Source organism: Balaenoptera physalus, assembly GCF_965194825.1.
Source record: "Balaenoptera physalus genome assembly, chromosome: 1".
Classification (NCBI taxonomy): domain Eukaryota; kingdom Metazoa; phylum Chordata; class Mammalia; order Artiodactyla; family Balaenopteridae; genus Balaenoptera; species Balaenoptera physalus.
The window spans coordinates 89,187,536-89,206,783 of record NC_138882.1 but is presented as its reverse complement, the minus strand read 5'-3'; the positions used below and the strand labels follow the sequence as shown (position 1 = coordinate 89,206,783).

Sequence of the window (19,248 nt, the reverse complement as noted above, 5' to 3'; positions counted from 1 at the left end):
TTAAATCTTGATTCATTCAATGGGAGAGGATAAATGAAGATAGTGTATTCAGTTAACTAAGATACTAAAGGCTTTTTCTGAGATGCAGCCTTTAGGAGAGCATAACATTTTTAACAGCTTTATTGAGATGTAATTGACATTCAACAAACTGTACATATTTAAAGTATACAATTTGGTAAGTTTTGATATATATACCTGTGCAACAGTCATCACCACAATCAAGATAGAGAACATAGCCATCCATCACTTCCAAAAGTTTCCTCAGGCCCCTTTGTAATGCCTCTCTCTTCCTTTTTATTGCTGAGTAGTGTTCCATTGTATGGATGTGCCACAATTTGTTTATCTGTTCACCTGCTGATTGATATTTGTTTGTTTTCAATTTGGGGATATTACAATAAAGCTGCTGTGAACATTTGTGTACAAGTCTGTATTTGGACATACACTCTCTTTTCTCTTGGGAGAAAGCATTTAAGTGTAGAATGGCTGGATCATATGGCAAATGTATGTTTGACTTTTGAAGAAACAGCCAAACTTTTCCAAAGAGGTTGCACCATTTTATATTCCCACCTGCAGTGTTTGAGAGTTTCAGTTATTCCACATCCTCACCAACATTGTGTAGTCAGTCTTTTTAATCTTAGATGTTTTCATAGGTATGAGGTGGTATTGAATCATTTTAATTCGCATTTTCCTGATGTCTAATGATGTTGAACAACTTTTTATGTGCCTTTTTGCCACCTGTATATCCTCTCTGGCAATGTATCTATTCAAATTTTTTGCCAATTTTTTAATTAGGTTGTTTTCTTTTTATTGGGTTTGAGAGTTTTTCAATATAGTCTGGAAGCCTTTTATCAAATATGTGATTTTCAGATATTTTCTCCCAGTCAGTGGCTTGGCTTTTCATTCTCTTAGCAGTATCTTTCAAAAACCAGAAATTCTTCATTTTGATGAAGTCCAATTTATCTTTTTTTTTTCCTACTATGGATTATGCTTTTGGTGTTGTATCTAAGAAATCTTTGTCTAAAGATTTTTCACAAAGATTTTTTTCATATGTTTTCTTCTAGAAATTTTATAGTTTTAGGTTTTACATTTAGGTCTATGATCCATCTTGAGTTAATTTTCTAATATGATATTGGAGTATGAATCCAAGTTCATTTTTTTCATATAGATAGCCAATTTTTCTAGCACCATTTGTTGAAAAGAGTATCCTTTCTCCATTGAGGTGATTTTGCAATTTTGTCAAAAACTAATTGACCATATGTGTGTGGGTCTGTTTCTGTACTCTCTTTTTTTCTATTGAGATTTATATGTATCTTATATATTTACTTCTGCCCATACCACACTGTCTTGATCAATGAGTTTTCCAATTCGTGAGCGTGGTACAACTCTTCATTTATTTAGATCTTCTTTAGTTTCTCTCAACAGTGTTTTATAGTTTTTAGTGTACAAAACTTTCATCAGATTTATCTCTTAAGTATTTAATTTTTTGATGCTATTATAAATGAAAATGTTTTTATAATTTTAATTTCTAAGTGTTACTAGTATATAGATATACAATTGATTCTTGTATATTGATCTTATATTCTGCAACCTTGCTAAACTCCCTTATTATTTCTAGAAGCTTTTTATAAATTTCATAGGATTTTTCTACATAAACAATTCCATCCTACCTTTCTTCTTCTCCTCCTCCCCCAGCCTTACTGCACTGACCAAAGCCTCCAGTTACAGAGTTAAATAGAGCAGTCATCCTGATCTTGTTCCTGATCTTAGGGGGAAAGCATCCAGTCTTACACCATTAAGTATGATGTTAGCTGTCGGTTTTTCCTGGTGCCCTTTATCAGGCTGAGGAATTTTCTTTTATTCATAATTTCTTGAGTGTTTTTAATCATGAAAGCATGTTTGATTTTGCCAGATGCTTTTCTGCATCTATTGAGATGATCATATGGTTTTTCTTTTTTAGTCTGCTAATATAGTGAATTACATTAATTTTTGAATATTAAACTGACCTTGCATTCCTGCAGTAAACTTTACTTGGCCATGATGTATTATCCTTTTTATATTTTGTTAGATTTAATTTACTAAGATTTTGTTAAGAATTTTTGCATCTATGTGTCTGAGGAATACCAGAATGTAGTTTTCTTGTTAATGTCTTTGTTTGGTTTAGATGTCTAACCTTAGAGAGTAAGTTGAGAAGTATTTCTTTCTCTTCTAATTAGCAGAAGAGTTTGCATGGAATTGTTATTATTTCTTTCTTAAATGTTTGGTGGATTTCATCAGCCATCTAAGACCTGGAGTTTTCTTTGCAGAGAGATTTTTTAACTACAAATATAATTTCTTTAATATTTATAAAGTTTATTCAGGGTTATCTATTTCTTCTTGAGTGAACTTTTGTACTTGTGTCTTACACAAGAATTTATCCATTTTTATTGAAGTTGTCAAATTTATTGGCATAAGATTGTTCATAGTATTCTCTTATTATACTTTTAATATTTATAAAATCTGTAATGATGTCACCTCTCATTCTCTTTTTATGTAACAGCTTTATTGAGATATAATTCACATGCAATACAATTCACCCATTTAGTGTACAATTCAGTGGTTTGTAATATTCACAAAGTGTGTAACCATCAACACAATCAATTTTTATCACCCCAAAAAGAAATCCCATACTCACTAGCAGTCATTCCCTATTTCTCCCCCAGCCTCAGGCAGCCACTAATCTATTGATACTTTCTGTCTCTATAAATTTCCCTAGTCTGGACATTTCATGTAAATGGAATCACACAATGTCGTCTTTTGTGATTGGCTTCTTCACATAATGTATTCAATGTTCATCTGTGTTGTAGCCTCTATCACTACTTCATTCCTTTTTATGACTGAGTAATATTTATTTCATTATATAGATATACCACATTAATTTAAATTATCCATTCATCAGTTGATGGACATTTGAGTTGTTTCCACTTTTTGGCCACTGTAAATAATGCTATCGTGAGCATTCATGTATAAGTTTTTATGTGGACAGATGTTTCATTTCTCTTAGGTATATTACCTGTAGGGGTAGAATTGCTGGGTTATACGCTAACTATATGTTTAACCTTCTAATAAACTGCCAAACTACCAGGCTGTTTTCCAAAGCATCTGTACCAATTTACATTCCTGCCAGCAATGTGTGATGGTTGCAATTTCTCCACATCCTCTCCAACACTTATTATCTATCTTTTTTAATTATAATAATTTTAGTGGATATGAATTGATATCTCTCTAATTCTTGATATTGATAATGTGTGTCTTTTCTCTTTTTTTCTGATCAGTCTTGATAGAAGTTTATCAATCTTATTGAACTTTTCAAAGAACCAGCATCTGGGTTAATTGATTTTTCTCTGTTGTTTTTCTGGTTTCCACTATTATTTCTCTTCTGCATTTTTGGGGTCTTCTTTTTCTAATTTCTTAAAGTGGAAGCTAAGATCATTGGTTTGAAACCTTTTTTTTAATATAGGTGTCTTAATGCTATAAATTTCTTGTTAAGCACTATTTTAGTTGCATCTCACAAAATGCAACTTTTTTGATATGTTTATTTTTATTTTCATTCAGTTCAAAATACTTTCTGATTTCCTTTTTGATTTCTTCTTTGACTTGTGGGTTAGAAGTACGTCATAAAATATTTGGGGATCATCTGAATATCTTTCTGTAATTGCTTTCTAATTTAATTTCATGTGATCTGCGAATATACTTTGAATCTTTTTAAATTTATTGAGACTTGTTTTCTGACCCAGAATATGGTTAACCATGGTTGATGTTCTATGTACACTTGAATAGAATGTGTATTCTACTCCTGTTGGGTGGAAAGGCTTGCAAGTGTCAATTAGGTCAAGTTGGTTGATAGTATTGTTAAAGTTTTCTGTACTCTTACTGATTTTCTGACTATTTAATTACTCAGAGAGGGGTGTTGAAATTTCCACCTATTGTTGTGGATTTGCCTTTTTTTAAATTCTGTCATTTTTTTGCTTCATGTATGTCATGTAGGGTCATTATGTGCCCCTTGTTGAAATGATTCTTTTATTCTTATGAAATGACCCTTTTATTTTTTGCTATGAAATCTACTTTGTCTGATATTAATATAGACATTCCAGCATTCTTTTGATTAGTGTTAACATAATATATCTTTTTCCATACTTTTACTTTTAACCTATTTGTATCTTTATATTTAAAGCAGGTTTCTTGTAAGCAACTTGCTTTTCTTTTTTTAATTTATTTATTTATTATTTATTTATTTACTTTTGGCTGTGTTGGGTCTCCGTTGCTGCACGTGGGCTTTCTCTAGTTGCGGCAACCGGGGGCTACTCTTCATTGCAGTGTGCAGGCTTCTCATTGCAGTGGCTTCTCTTGTTGCAGAGCACAGGCTCTAGGCACACGGGCTTCAGTAGTTGTGGCACACAGGCTCAGTAGTTGTGGCTCACGGGCTCTAGAGTGCAGGCTTCAGTAGTTGTGGCACATGGGCTTAGTTGCTCCACGGCATGTGGGATCTTCCTGGACCAGGGCTCGAACCCATGTCTCCTGCATTGGCAGGGGGATTCTTAACCACTGTGCCACCAGGGAAGCCCCGCAACTTGCTTTTTTATCTAATCTGATGGTCTCTGCCATTTAATTGTCATATTTGGACCAGGAGTCAGCCATCTGTAGCCCACAGGCCAAATCCAGCCACCACCTGCTTTTATTTTAAAAGTTTTATTGGAACACAGCCAAGCCCATTTATCTACATATTGTCTGTAGCTACAGTTATATGACAGTGGCAGAGTCTGCCAACCCCTGGTTTAGACCATTTATATTTAATGTGATTATTGATATGGTTGAGTTTAAAACAACCATGTTGCTGTATGTTTTTATTCATCTCATGTGTTCTTTTTTCCCCTTTTTCCTTTTTTTCTTCCTTCTTTTGGATTAATTGGGTATTTTTCGTAATTCCATTTGATCTTCTTTGTTGGCTTGTCAGCTATAACTCTCTTTTTGTTGTTTTAGTGATTACTATTAGAGCTGTCAGAAAATAACCACAGGGAATGACCCTGGAATTCCTTGATTCTCTTACCCTGAGTCCGTCTACCAAAATGTTTCCTTTCTGGATCCTATTAAATTAAGTTGTATATGTCATAGCCTTATTCCCCTTTGTACTCTACAGAAAAGAAAGATAGTGTAGATAGGGACTTTTGTTTGCCTATGTGTGAATAGCCAAAATAGATTTCTTATATATGATTTAGATTGAGAGTAGAATTGCATTTTTAGGAATATCCACCTGTAAGGTACATTTGGTGATTAATTCATTATTTTGCTTCATTTTTTAAAATGGTGATTATTGAGATACTCTAATGTAAAGGTCTGTGTCTCTGCAGGCAACCATTAATATTGTTTTTGACCGAGTTGGGAAAACTGATCCAGTCACAAGAGGCATTGAGATCACTGTGAATTATCTCGGGATCCAATTTGATGTAAGAGTTATATCAAAATCCTTGTTTGTTATGTTTCTTTCTATTTTATCTGGTCTAAATTACAATTCTTTAGATTCTAACTCCTTATTCTAGGTACTTGCTTCTGCTTTCATTCTTCTCACTCTCCTCTATATTTTGGCATATTCACATGGCAAATTCGTAAAGGGCATAAAACCATAAGTAACGACTGGAAATTATTATTGTCATGGATAGTGATTATTTCTGTAGTTCCTCCTCTTCTTCTCTGTAGCAGCTACCACTCACCAGCTTCTCCGTAACAAATATTCAAATACTTCTCTCTGTGATACTTGATGACATCTTCAAATATAACTCACCTTTGATTCCTCTGGTAGAAAATTAAATACTAATTAGTGTTTTTGTGTTAGAACTGAAATGATTTCTGCTATAAAAAATTATCTGTATCAACTAATTCATGTGGGTTTTGAGCTAAAAATGTTAACTGTCACCTGTGCACAAAGATTTTTTTAATCATCTTTCTATGTGTTTTATAATACCACTGTTCCTAAACACACTCTTGTCCCAATTTAAGTTTAATGTCTTTATTTGTAGAATAGTATATTTTCCAGGTATATATATAGCCAATGATTCTAGCTGATTAGCACTTTGATAATAAGACCAATGTCATGTTCTTAGTCCCTATGAGTGCCATTTAGCTGTGCTACGATCCTGGCCACAGACTACATGCTACCCCCAGCCAGCCATCTCAGCTGGACATGCCCCTGGTAGCTGGATAAAATGAAAATACACCAGAGCAAATTGAGCTCCAGTCCTTGAGAAACAGCTCAAAGCACACATTTTTTTGATGATAGATCAATAGTGTATCCTTTTTCATGTGAAGAAGCATGGTATCTTTCCTTCAAGTAGTGTATAAATTATACGGTAAAGTATGCTTCGCTCTTTTTTCACATGTGTTTTCCTCTTTTAAATTTTTTTACTGGGGTGAGTTTTTAGAAATGCCCTTATCAGTGCTTTGAGGCTAGCTGCTGTGTATGTATATGTATTCCATCTATAACTCATCTATATATGTACTCCACGTTTCATAATTCTGAATAACATCTCTTAGATGTTAGCAATGCAGCTCCCCCTCAGATGCTTTTCAGCCCTGAATCAAGCACAGGGTATCACAGCTGCCTCTCACTCTGAAGCAATCCAAGAGGAGAAAAAGGTATCATCATGTGATTCAGATGAAGGTCAGCTATTTCCTAGACTATAGCTGAGAATGTCTACATATTCTTTTATTATAAGAAGAAAAGTTTCCTATACTTTTGGGTGATCAGAGAACTGTCATTCACAGATATTAAAAATTATCAGGCTGCTATTTAGTTTCCTTTTAATTCATGCTTTTCACTTGAAGCTGTGTTATTAGCTTTGTGTTTCTTCTGGTTATTAGAGTTATTTTCATCACTTCATTGCACTTGCTTTCTTCTCTCCTTAAGTTTTAAGTCTGCTAGTTAAGATATCCACTGCAGTCTTCCTGTACATGTTTTTGCTGCCACTTACTTGCTAATGAAGTTCCCTCTCACAGCTACATAAGTGATAAGAATGCTTCTTCTTAGCTTTCCCATCTCTCTGAACAGAAATTTAACAAATATTTTTCCTTCCTATCGTGTGGACAGGTGAAGTTCTGGTCCCAACACATTTCCTTCATTCTGGTTGGAATAATCATTGTCACGTCTATCAGAGGACTGCTGATCACTCTTACCAAGGTAGGTTGTATCACAGAGTTTAAAAGTACTAATTTAATTACATGTGGCACTGTGAGATGATTTCACCTAATTAACATTTCTGCCTTCTGAGATCTTAAATAACAGTCGCAAATATTTAAAAGACATACAACAGAATAAAAGAAAAAGTTAAACTAATACATAAGTTGATGATGATGTATTTGCATCGTACACCAATCAGATGAGTACAGTTAGTTACCAAAGGTCATAGAATGAGATCACAGTCTGTTTCATTCACTGATATGTCACCAGCATCTAGAACAGAACGTGGCACATGGTAGGTACTGAGCAGGTATTTGGAATGAATAAATGAGATAGTATTTGAGGTTAGAAGAGTAACTGTGAGAGTTGCTTGTAAGGAGGATATGGAAGTAGGAGAAGCAGAATGTTCAGCTATTTTCTGATCAACATAGGAAGGCTTCATGGAGCTGGAAGGTAAATCCTCTCTGGTAGAAGAGGTAGGGATTTCAAAATCCAAGAATTGTTTGAATGAAAGGAGAGAAGAGGTTGGGAGGGGAGAAGGGATCACCAAGCATCTAGCACAATTTTAGGAAGAGCTCAGGAGCTTAGTAACAATTTCAAGGGCTTGGAGTGGCCTGGAGTAATTGGTTTTAATGATTTATAATGATGTTAAAATCATATGTATCGGGTTTCCCTGGTGGCACAGTGGTTGAGACTCCGCCTGCCAATGCAGGGGACATGGGTTCGAGCCCTGGTCTGGGAAGATCCCACATGCCACGGAGCAACTAAGCCCGTGTGCCACAACTACTGAGCCTGTGCTCTAGAGCCCATGAGCCACAACTACTGAGCCCACGTGCTACCACTACTGAAGCCTGTGCACCTAGAGCCGGTGCTCCACAACAAGAGAAGCCACCGCAATGAGAAGCCCGCGCACCGCAACGAAGAGTAGCCCCCACCTGCCGCAACTAGAGAAAGCCTGGACGCAGCAACGAAGATGCAATGCAGCCAAAAATAAAAAAATAAAATTAATTAATTTTAAAAAAAATCACATGTATCACATAGTTTCTGATAAGGTGGAATCCTTTCATGTTATAATACCTAAAACCACCAACTTACCCATATGGGAAAAGTATAACTGGATCCTTTTGGGGCAGTCTATTTAAATATCTTATTTATAGCCTTAATCATATGAATGGTTCTATACAGGATTGTGGCATGGAAGAGACATTTTTAATTAAATGTTAACTGTACTACTTAATGTTTTTGACACAGGAATCTAGCAGTACTGTATAAATTCATCTCTCCTCCCTTTCTTGACAGTTCTTTTATGCCATATCCAGCAGTAAGTCCTCCAATGTCATTGTCCTGCTATTAGCACAGATAATGGTAAGTTTAAGGAACTAGCTTTATGTGTACAGCTGTAAAATGCCAGAAATATGTTCTATACTTTTAAATATTTTAACAATGTCCTGGGACTTGCCTGTCACTACATTCAAAGGGACTTCTGGATTAATCTGACTTACAGGGCATGTACTTCGTCTCCTCTGTGCTGCTGATCCGAATGAGCATGCCTCTGGAGTACCGCACCATAGTCACCGAAGTCCTTGGAGAGCTACAGTTCAACTTCTATCACCGGTGGTTTGATGTCATCTTCCTGGTCAGTGCTCTCTCCAGCATACTCTTCCTCTATTTGGCCCACAAACAGGCACCAGAGAAGCATATGGCACCTTGAACTCATGCCTATTACAGACTGCTACAGGCCAGTGGTGTCAGAATTTGGATATAAGAGGGAAAAAATGGAGGGGACCGGGGCCTAACATTTTTTAAACAAACAAAATGCTGTGGTAGCATATTCTACCTCCAGCTCACACCTTCCTCCTCAGATGATACTGTGATCATGAGTAGCATCAGCTACTCATGATCACAGAAATGAGAGAGAGAAGTAACTCAAGCTAGTACTCAGCCAAGAGCACCCTGTTTGGGTTTGAGGCTGGTGCAGTATGCTGGGTGGTGGGACTGGACAGAGCCAAGAAACTAAGGGGAGAAAATACACTGGAATTCTGGGCTAAGCGAGATCTAAGGTAGCTGGGCCAAACACGAGATTCTGTCAAGTCAAGGATCACATGGAGAAGGTTATGACGTTCCCTTGAGATTGACTATCATTAAAATCAGAGGTTGTTAACACTTTGGACTTAGCATCATTTTATCAAGGATAGCTTGGTTAAAAAGTTACGCTTGTGTGACCTAATATGAATTGGCATCCCACCCTTCCTCCCCAACCCCTGTCCCCTTAAAATAACCAAGAGGTTATCTGTCCTGGAGAAGGAATGGTATGCAACTGAACTAGAGTCTACCAAGAGAGACTTCAAAGTATGTCATCTTTCTTGATTTCCTTTCAACTTATTATTTAAAAGTGAATTACGCTAAATTCAAGGCAGTGATGATATCTCATTTTTTCTTTTCATCTGCCCCTCGTGCTGTGGGGTAAAACAATGAATAACTGTTAACTGGAATAAGTCACTTTCCTATCCTACGACTCAATTTCTTCATCTGTAAAAGGAAGCTGTTGGAAAATTTGTAGAACACTCAGATATGCAATTTAAGAAAATCCTGAATTTTATTACCAGGAAGTCTCTTTTTATTACTAAGATCTTATTCTGAGTTTTATTGTGTTTTGGGTTTCTAGAGGCAACATGAAGGTTAAAGCATAAAAAGTTTACCAAAAACAAAAGCACTATTAAGGTTACATCAGCTAACAGGCAAAATTTAAGCATACTCAAAAGGCATTTTTAATGGCATTTATTTTAGCAACAACAACATTCTTACAAAGGATAATTTTAATAGGCTTATCTGTTCAGATACTTTAATTAGCAGTTCTCACATATACAAATTTATGAATCATCTTTGGTGCTCTAGGAACCTACAGAAGAGACAACAGCATACAGAGAAATGTAGTTAAGTTGAAGCTTGAAAGAAATCAAATGAAAAGCATCTGGCTCCTGCCTTAACTTTTCCTAAGTTGACCATAAATAAGCTATCTGCAGTAGCCGCCCCTAAAACAGATGACAACAGAAGACAATCACACATGACAAACTGGTTTCCAGAGGAGTTCTTCTCTAACAGAGACAGTAAACCGGTGGTAGCTCATTCCTTAGGAAAGGATTCCTATTAAATACCCAGAAACAGCTATCAGCCAAAGCTATTGCTTGTTCTCATCACATCTCTGTATCTTCAGAATTGGAAGAAGAATGAGAGGCTGTACTGTGGGCCTGTGCAAAAGAAAACAAAGGATCTATAAGTGGTAAGAGTGTGAACATCAGGAGACGGATGATCTATTCTAGAGTTGCATGACTTAAATCAGGGAGTAGAGTCACTCACTAGAAGCCAGGTGACCTGAATTCTATACTTGGCTTTGTTTCCAGTTTGCTGTTTGACACTAACACATTTCTTAATGTCCATATATATATAATTTCTTTTCTATAAAGTTAGCATAGTACTGTAATGACTTCCTATAGAGTTATTATAGAATTTTTTAAAGACATCTAGTATACAAGGTCAATGGCTCTCGTGTATGCTATGGTCTGCAAGTCTGTATCTCCCTAAAATGGGTAAGTTGAAATCCTGTTCCCCAGGGTGATGTTATTAGGCGGTAGGGCCTTTGGGAGGTGATTAGGTCATGAGGGCACAGCTCTCATGATTGAGATTAGTGCCCTTATAAAAGAGGCCTCCCAGAACTCCGCAGCCCCTTCTTCCATGTGAAGGCATGGCCAGAAGTCAGCAGTCTGCAACCTGGAAGAGGTCCTTCACCAGACACTGAATCTGTCTGTGCCGTGATCTTGGACTTCCCCAGCCTCGAGAACAGTGAGAAATAAATGTTTGTTGTTTATAAGCCAACCAGTCTATGCTATTTTGTTTAGCAGCCCAAACAGACTAAGACAGCATGTATTCATTAAAAATGAGTATTTGTTTTTTATATTACCAATCAATAGAAATAATGTAACAGAAAGAATATAAAACTTTTAGAGTCTTGGTTTTGCCATACATTTTCTTTATGAACTTAGGTCAGTTAACTTTTGGACCTCAAGTTCACCTGTGAAAAGAAATTGAGACTTACCAAGGAATTTATCTAATCCAAATACATACGGAATAATGCTTACTCTTCCCCAGTAATAATACTTGAATATCTGCCAATTATTTTAAAAACAATACTGTCACTAACCACCACCATTCATTTTCATGCTTACTATGAAGCAGGCACTGCTCAAAGCACTTTAACAGTCATAATTAATATAATCCTGATAACAATCTGACAAATTATCCTTGTTTTATAGGTCGGGAAACTGAGGCACAGAGAATAAATCCATTTACCCAAGGCTGATAAATGGTAGATCCAGAATTTGTACATAAATAGTCTGATTCCGTTTCTTCTGGTGGTTCCCATTATAATTTTGATAAGTTACCATCAAACTCCATGCTATGAAAAATAAGATGCTTGCTGTTCTTATACCATCTCCTCTCTGCCACGATAATTGAATTTGCTAGTTCTCTTTACACTGTAATTTTCTAGTATTTTAGGAAATCTGTGGTAAACATAGACACATGGTGCACTTATTAAGGACTTTACCAGACTCTGGTTAGTTAGATCACTAAAAGAAATGTATCACCACTCACTCGTTCTCTTGCCGTGTGCGAGTCTTGCTCTGATTCCTCCGGCGTTCCTTCTTCGGGATCAGGGGTGTCATCCAGTGGATTAGCCATGGAGGAAACGATAGGGATTTTCTTAGCCTGGAAATAATCATAGGCCTTCTTTCCACAGACTAAGAGTATGACATTCTTGCCACTGCTCTGGATTCTGTCCACCACCTTCTCATAGGGCTCATCCAGTACGTTCACTCCATTCACTTCAATGATGACATCCTCATCCTCTAGCCCAGCCAGGTCAGCAGGGCCACCCGTCTGTACCTGTGGGCAGAGGTTCTGAGTTATCACTTCCAAACACAGATAACAGAATGTTAGACTAGCTATTCTTCAGAGGAGAGATGAGGATGTTGAGAATTTATTCTTAATCATGTTATTATTTCTCCTTGAGGTAGAGAAGTTGAGAATGGTGCTCTATTGCTTTTCTGCTTATGAAAGCTACAACTTCCGTACTCAAATGAGTAGTGTCACAGTGGTTGAATATCATATGTCTTCTGGGTTGAAGGCATTAGATTTCATAGGTCCGCCTTCTTTGTTCCCAGGTTGAGAGCTGTAGAGATAGTCTTCTCACTGTCAGTCCCTGCAGGGTAGGGGCATTATGCCAAATGCACAGAAGCAAACAAGTATCACTCCCAGAATCATTAGTGACTGTCACTACAGTCATGTCAGCTCACTCTGTTTACAGTGTTTGATTTGAAAGTATCTATAGAGACAATTAGGTGGAACAGATGTTTAAGAAATGAAAGATGTGAGCTTAGGATGTACTAGTACCTATCTTAAAGGGTACAAGACCATAAGCATTTATTTGAACCCAAGTGAGACCCTCAGTGTAAGCCTTCAATGTAACCTTTTTACTGAGCCATCAGTGAGTGGGAGAAACTGGGACTCTCCTAATTGTGACTGTTCATTGGGCTGCCGGAACCAGATCACCATACCTCTTTGACGAATGAGCCTGGCTGACCCCGAATCGCATTTAAGCGAAAGCCGTAGCCGTCTTCACCTTTGACCAGCCTGCAGAGTTTAGGCTTATGATCTGCTACTTCCTCGGTAGTATCTGGGCTTGAGACCTCCAGAGGAGCAGGAGTAGGAGCTGGATCCTCCTTGACAGACCCATTAGGCAGTTCTTGATTTTGATAGTAGAGTAATGGAGAAAAGCCAGCCTTTTGAAAATAAAGGGGGAAAAAACCCCATTAATTATAAGTATGAGAAGTTACACTTTATTAAATGTGCTGGTTTAATTTATAAGGTATCCTCCATGTTCCACTCCTCTTCCAGATACATCTGGCTGTGGGCTGTAAAATTTCTCTACTACCCCAAACAGAAAAGGTATAAAGGAAGATTGAGCTTGGTTATAGAGTAATGAGTGTAAACATGTAAACAAATGTAAATGTATATAAAATAAAAGCAGTATAGAATGTTGTACAAGGATCCAAAAATAAGTCTAACAGAACTGCCAGTTTATTCTGATTCCATGATAGTGAGCGAGTCACTGCACAAACCACAGGCAATCTCCCTGTTAGGAGATTATAGACATTGAGTGACTGGCCCAGTACCTCATGCAGAGCAGGTTCACCTGGCCCTTCCCCTTCAATAAGATGGTCTTCAGAACTCTTCAGAGCTCCTTAAACACATTAGAGAAAGTGAAACATGAGACATTATTTTTATCACTATTTGAATTACACGCAGTAATTAATTGGGGGGAGGGGGTAGAGGAGGTTGGCAATCATGTGATCACATATGGTAACAAAAGTCAATTCCAATCATTTGCTACTTGCTTCTCCCACTCCCCCTCCAGTCCTGTATCTGCTGCACTCAATTTATTTTACTATTTATTATTGTAACCATTAGCTGACACTTCTGTTAAGCCAGACTCCTCACTATCTTTAAATACTTCTAATCCATCTCAACTCCCAGACCATCCATGTGAAGAAGGCAGTGATGGTCTCAAATATAAAAGAGGCAGAGAACAGGAAATATATGACTGGTTTGTGTTACAGAATGAAGAGTTTAGCTGAGTGTGGGTTTTAGTTGAGAGAATTAAAAGGGTATATTTGGGTATAGTAAGATCTTGGATCAGTAGTTAAATTATTGCCCACAAGCATCCAGGACATTTGTTAGGCAATGAGTAGAAAAATCAAGCAATTGAAGGTGAGTACGTGTGCTCTGCCCCAAATCATACTGTTCAGCAACCTGGATAAAACTGGATTTGGGGTCCTGGTATCATCTGTCTTACTAACCCCAAGACCACATCTTCCTTTCTCATCAAAAGTAGCACCAGCACAGAACCTGCTAGTTACCCAATTCAGCTAACTTCAGACCTTTCAATGATATACTTGCAAATCTTCCCACATTTCTTTCTCTTTAAAATGTGGAAAATTGGGGGCTTCCCTGGTGGCACAGTGGTTAAGAATCCACCTGCCAATGCAGGGGACACGGGTTCAAGCTCTGGTCCAGGAAGATCCCACATGCTGCGGAGCAACTAAGTCTGTGCACCACAACTACTGAGCCCTTGTGCCACGACTACTGAAGCCCATGTGCCTAGAACCCGTGCTCTGCAACAAGAGAAGCCACCACAATGAGAAGCCCACACACCACAACAAAGAGTAGCCCCTGCTGGCCGCAACTAGAGAAAGCCCACGTGCAGCAATGAAGACCCAACACAACCAAAAATAAAAATAAGTAAATAAATCTATAATAAAAAAAATGTGGAAAATTGGGACTACCCTGGTGGCACAGTGGTTAAGAATCCGCCTGCCAATGCAGGGGACGTAGGTTCAATCCCTGGTCTGGGAAGATCCCACATGCCGTGGAGCAACTAAGCCCATGCGCCACAACTACTAAGCCTGCCTTCTAGAGCCCGCAAGCCACAGCTACTGAAGCCTATGTGCCTAGAGCCCGTGCTCTGCAACAAGAGAAGCCACCACAATGAGAAGCCTGTGCACCACAATGAAGAGTAGCCCCCGCTCGCTGCAGCTAGAGAAAGCCCATGCACAGCAACAAAGACCCAATGCAGCCAAAGATAAATAAATTTAAAAAATAAAATAGAATGTGGAAAATTGTCAAAGTGACTCATCACATGCAAAAATACCACTGATGTCACTACCCAAACAAGCAAATCAACTATCTGACAGTAGCAGCTAATCTTGAGGCAGAGGACAGTAACATGAAACACTTAATGAGTTTTTACTCATTCTTCACTCAAATATTTGGGTGTCTAGTATGTGCCAGGAACTGTTTTAGGTGTTTGTTTTATTCACTGATATATATCAAAGATCCAACCACCTCCCACCTACCCATCTATGGAACTTACTTTGGGGTGGAGGGGGTAGTGAAGAGGGAGGAAGAAGATGGCAACAAGCATCTTTTTAGGTCCAATTTCTCTCATATTAACCAAAACATTAAAATTATAGTTCAGTCATGCTGTCATAAGTTTAGGAGGCATTGAAAAGGACTTGTTGCCAGAATTCCCTTTACAACAGCTACAGCAGTGACCTTCTGACTTCTGCTTGATTTTTTCCACCAACTGGGAGCTCCCTGCTCTGCAGAGGTTGTTCCTGGCAGCTTCAGTTGTCCTTAAGCCAAAAGCTAGCTCCCTGTGCCTCCTCTGTTTGGTCAAGCTGTGCCCCATAGAACACCTCAAAAATAAGTCTACTTCCTGCACGTAATAGCCTTCCAAATTCATTAGATAGATAGATAGATATAGATAGATAGTATATAGATATATATATAACATTTTTTAAATCCATTCATCTGTCAGTGGACACTTGGGTTGATTACATCTTTTGGCTATTGTGACTTAATTTGTGGCCTAACATATTGTCTATTCTGGAGAATATCCCTTGTGCACTTGAGAAGAATGTGGATTCTGTTGTTGGATAGCGTGTACGTCTGTTAGATCTGGCTGGTTTGTGTTGGTCAAGTCCTCTAGTTCCTGACTTCTGTCTGGTTGTTCTGTCCAGTATTGAGAGTGGGATATTGAAGTCTCCAACTATTATTGTAGAACTATTTCTCTTTTCAATTTTGTCAATTTTTGCTTCATATATTTTCCCAGCTTTAATAATGAAGTATAATTGACAAATAAAATTGTATATATTCAAGGTGTACACATAATGATTTGCTAGACATACACATTGTGAAATGATTACCACAATCAAGTTAAATTAACACATCCATCACCTTACATAGTTACCATTTAGCCTTTCAAATTCTTGAAGATGTTCTTTCTTCCCCAAAGTCTATGCTTATTCAAGCGAAATATTCACGTAGTGTCTTACGAAACCTCTGCCCTGGTTACCTTTCTTGACACTGGCCTTAAAGTGAGGTTCTCAGAACTGGACACAGTGTTGATTTAACACACATTTATATGTGCCAGGCATTATTCTGAATGCTCTAAATATTAACTCATTTAACACTGATAGCCACCCTTCACTGTAGCTACGCCCATCTTAACAACGAAAGAAACAGGCACAGGGAGGGTAACTTACCCAAGATTACATTACTGGTAATTTCAGGTATAGTCTGACCAACTCAGTACAGTAACACTACCATCTCCAGAAGCCAAGTGTCAATTAATGTAACCTTAAATTGCATTTTTTGGATAGGGGCAGAGTGTCATCAAGACAAGTGTCTTGAAATATCTAATCAAAATATTGTGCTGGGAGGGATTATGGCATAATAAAACCTGCATTCACACACCGGCTTCAGTCTGCTAAACTGTGTGACTTTCGCCAATCAATCATCACTTAGTCTCTCTAAGTTCCATTTTTTTTCATCTAAAATGGGGGGCTAGTACTACCACCACCTCTCATAATATTCCTCCCTCTATATCACTTATACACCTTTGGATGCTTCCATTATTGCATATCACATAGAACAAGTTCATCTTTGTTCATTTTTGTGACCAACACCCAGCAAGGCAGATGGTGCCTTAGGAGGCCCCCAAATGTCTGCTAAGCTAGAGTGAACCTCAGTTCTTGTGACAAAGGTGTTATAAAAACCTTAAAATGTGCAGATAATAGCTGTTGTGATTAGAGGAAATAAGGTTAGTTTGACACCAACTGGTCTTGGTGAATCTGTGTTTCTACTCCCTTGCTAAGGGCTTATACACTGTTTAATAATCCTTTCTAGGCTTTTACACGGGATTGATAGAATGTATTGGTCTATAGTTTAAAATCCAATTATTCCCTATTTGGGAAAGTTAGGGCTACATCTGCTTATTTCCAGGCTATTGTTCATAGGTTTTTCCCAGGTCACCAAGAGAAATTCTCCAGTTATATTTGCAAATTCTTTCAAAATCTTGAATCTAAGGACTTAAAACTCATGTACCAATCACTTGGCATTCTCTTATCTCTACCAATTTGAGCTTCAGTGCAGCCTTGATGATGATTTTATGCCCCTTCCAGTATGAAGATCAAAGTGGTAACTTAGCCAAAGTTTGAGGGCATGACTGAATGGACCCAACCTTAATTCATGAATATGTGGCCTTGTATTACTTACCAGTTTATATATGTTTTCCGTCTCTTTGTCTACCACCAACAGTGAAGTCTGGTCTCCACCCTTTTTAATCATTTCCACCACACTGTCATGATCGAGGGACTCCACAGACTTGCCGTTGACAGCAACCACCAGGTCATTGTTCTTCAAGCCAGCCTTCTCTGCTGGACTTCCAGAATCTATGTCCTTAACGATTTGACCTACTCCCCCCCACCAAAAAAAAATTAATAAAATTATCAGAAAAACCACTAAAAAACAAACTGGGGGATTTCTGCTGGAACCTAAGGCCCTTATAAAATAGATATAAAAGGCATGCTGAGTACAACTCCTGTCCTTCCCACTGGCACCCTAGGATGTCTATACACATCCTATCCAGCCTCATTCTTTGGTCAGAACTCATTCCAAGAACAAACCCAGCCATTAATAATGAAAGGGTTTTAAAGAACGTTGTTACTAAAAGTGTTTGGGATTCAATCTTAACAAAATAGCATGCTCAGCAGTAAGAAGGGTCAGCAAGGCCCCAGGAAGTCAGTGTGCATACTTGTACCCGTACATCTTAGGTAGAAGTTGCCGCAAAGAAAAAAGGGGGAAGGGAAGAATGATGAACAAAACCAAAGAATTCAGACCCTAGGAAACCCATGCTGGCATTTTAGTAGCAGTTGGGCAAATTCAGTTGTGAACGCGTTTGTGTGTGCACGCCACAAGGATTTGTCTTTAGCCTTATCCTCGTGACTTAAACTATCTTCGCCAGATGCCTCCAGATCTCTCACACTTTTTTTTGTCCTTCATTCAGTTTTAACAAGCTCCAGTTTCACTTTTCCAGCTAGCTGCTTGGCATCTCCAACTGGATATCCCATAGATTCCTCCAATGTAATGTATCCAAACCAAAAATCATCTTGGCCCGTCTCCCTCATCTTGGTCACCTGTTAGTGGGAGCACCATCTCCCCAGGCACTGACACTTAGCAACTGATTCTTCCTCAGCATCCACTCCCCGTGTCTAATCAGCCAAGTCCTTCAGTGCTACCTTAATATTTTTATACATCTCCTCTTCTCGGGTCCTAGATCCTCTACCTGAAATTCTCCCTAAACTGCCACAGCACCTTACCAGTTGCTCTCCCTGTCTTAATGCTCGCCTTCTCCAATGCAGACCTGCCTCCAGACTCATCCTGATGCAATGTCTGACCGAGTCACTCCCCAGGGCAACAGCATGAACATGGGCTTTGGAACTAAACAGACCTGAATTTGATCCTAGCTGTACCACAACTAACTGTTTGACCTTATAGAAATTATCCTATCTTCTTCAAGTCCTCAATTTCAGCAATTCTTGCAGAATTATTAGGAGTAATTGAGATGTGTAAAGCCCCCGAGACACTGTAGGCTTAATTTTTCTTCTCTCTCACACTGTTCAAAAAAGCATTTAACTCCCCACTGACTTTAGAAACAAGTCCAAACTCCTTAACACGCACTAAAGGTCCATTATTTCTTGCCTACCAACCTTTCTAACTTGGTTTTCTGTGCTACACATTAGATGACAATAAAACTGTGCCTGTGTTTTCCTGCTTTATTCACACAATCCTGTCTTCATGGACTGGCCTTCCTGTCCCCACTCCATCAACTTGCCCAAATTCTATTCGTACTACGAAGCCTGAGCTCAAGTGCTGCCTTTACTAAGAGGCCTCCCAGTACATTTTTAGTGAGAAAAACTTGCTCCAACATTGAATTTCCACAGTATTCTATCTGCCCTGTATTAAGGTGCTTCTCACCATCTACCTTCAGTTATGGACACACATGTCTTATCTCCTCTACTAAACAAGAGGCTTCTTGACTGAAGAATTCTTGTCTGATTCACTTGATATTCTCAAGGGCCCTA

At 38.2% G+C, this 19,248-nt stretch overlaps 2 protein-coding genes and 1 long non-coding RNA gene across 9 annotated transcripts in view; 2 read left to right on the top strand and 1 right to left on the bottom strand.

Moving 5' to 3' along the window:
• GPR89A (G protein-coupled receptor 89A) overlaps positions 1-19,248 on the top strand; it is a 54,969-nt gene that overhangs the window by 35,094 nt on the left and 627 nt on the right. The window contains exons 11-15 of one of the 5 annotated variants that reach the window (XM_082459174.1): positions 5,385-5,480; positions 6,565-6,666; positions 7,118-7,207; positions 8,507-8,572; positions 8,712-9,370. In XM_082459174.1, coding sequence (XP_082315300.1) covers positions 5,385-5,480; positions 6,565-6,666; positions 7,118-7,207; positions 8,507-8,572; positions 8,712-8,918 — 561 coding nt within the window. In that variant the 3' untranslated portion in view covers positions 8,919-9,370. Of the gene's footprint in view, positions 1-5,384; positions 5,481-6,564; positions 6,692-7,117; positions 7,208-8,506; positions 8,573-8,684; positions 9,371-19,248 lie in introns of those variants that run through there. The other 4 variants (XM_082459177.1, XM_082459178.1, XM_082459175.1 and 1 more) reach the window with 4 other exon arrangements.
• The window catches only part of PDZK1 (PDZ domain containing 1), a 41,520-nt gene continuing 32,242 nt past the window's right edge, over positions 9,971-19,248 (bottom strand). For 2 of the 3 annotated variants that reach the window (XM_082459136.1, XM_082459135.1), the window contains exons 6-9: positions 17,381-17,577; positions 12,820-13,044; positions 11,858-12,148; positions 9,971-10,455 (exon numbers count right to left, since the gene is read on the bottom strand). In XM_082459136.1, the coding sequence (XP_082315262.1) occupies positions 10,402-10,455; positions 11,858-12,148; positions 12,820-13,044; positions 17,381-17,577 (767 nt within the window). In that variant the 3' untranslated portion in view covers positions 9,971-10,401. Of the gene's footprint in view, positions 10,456-11,684; positions 11,767-11,857; positions 12,149-12,819; positions 13,045-17,380; positions 17,578-19,248 lie in introns of those variants that run through there. The other variant, XM_082459137.1, reaches the window with a different exon arrangement.
• On the top strand, positions 10,421-11,080 carry LOC309660289. The gene is made up of 2 exons (XR_014263319.1): positions 10,421-10,487; positions 10,948-11,080. It is a non-coding gene; the product is annotated as an uncharacterized lncRNA (long non-coding RNA).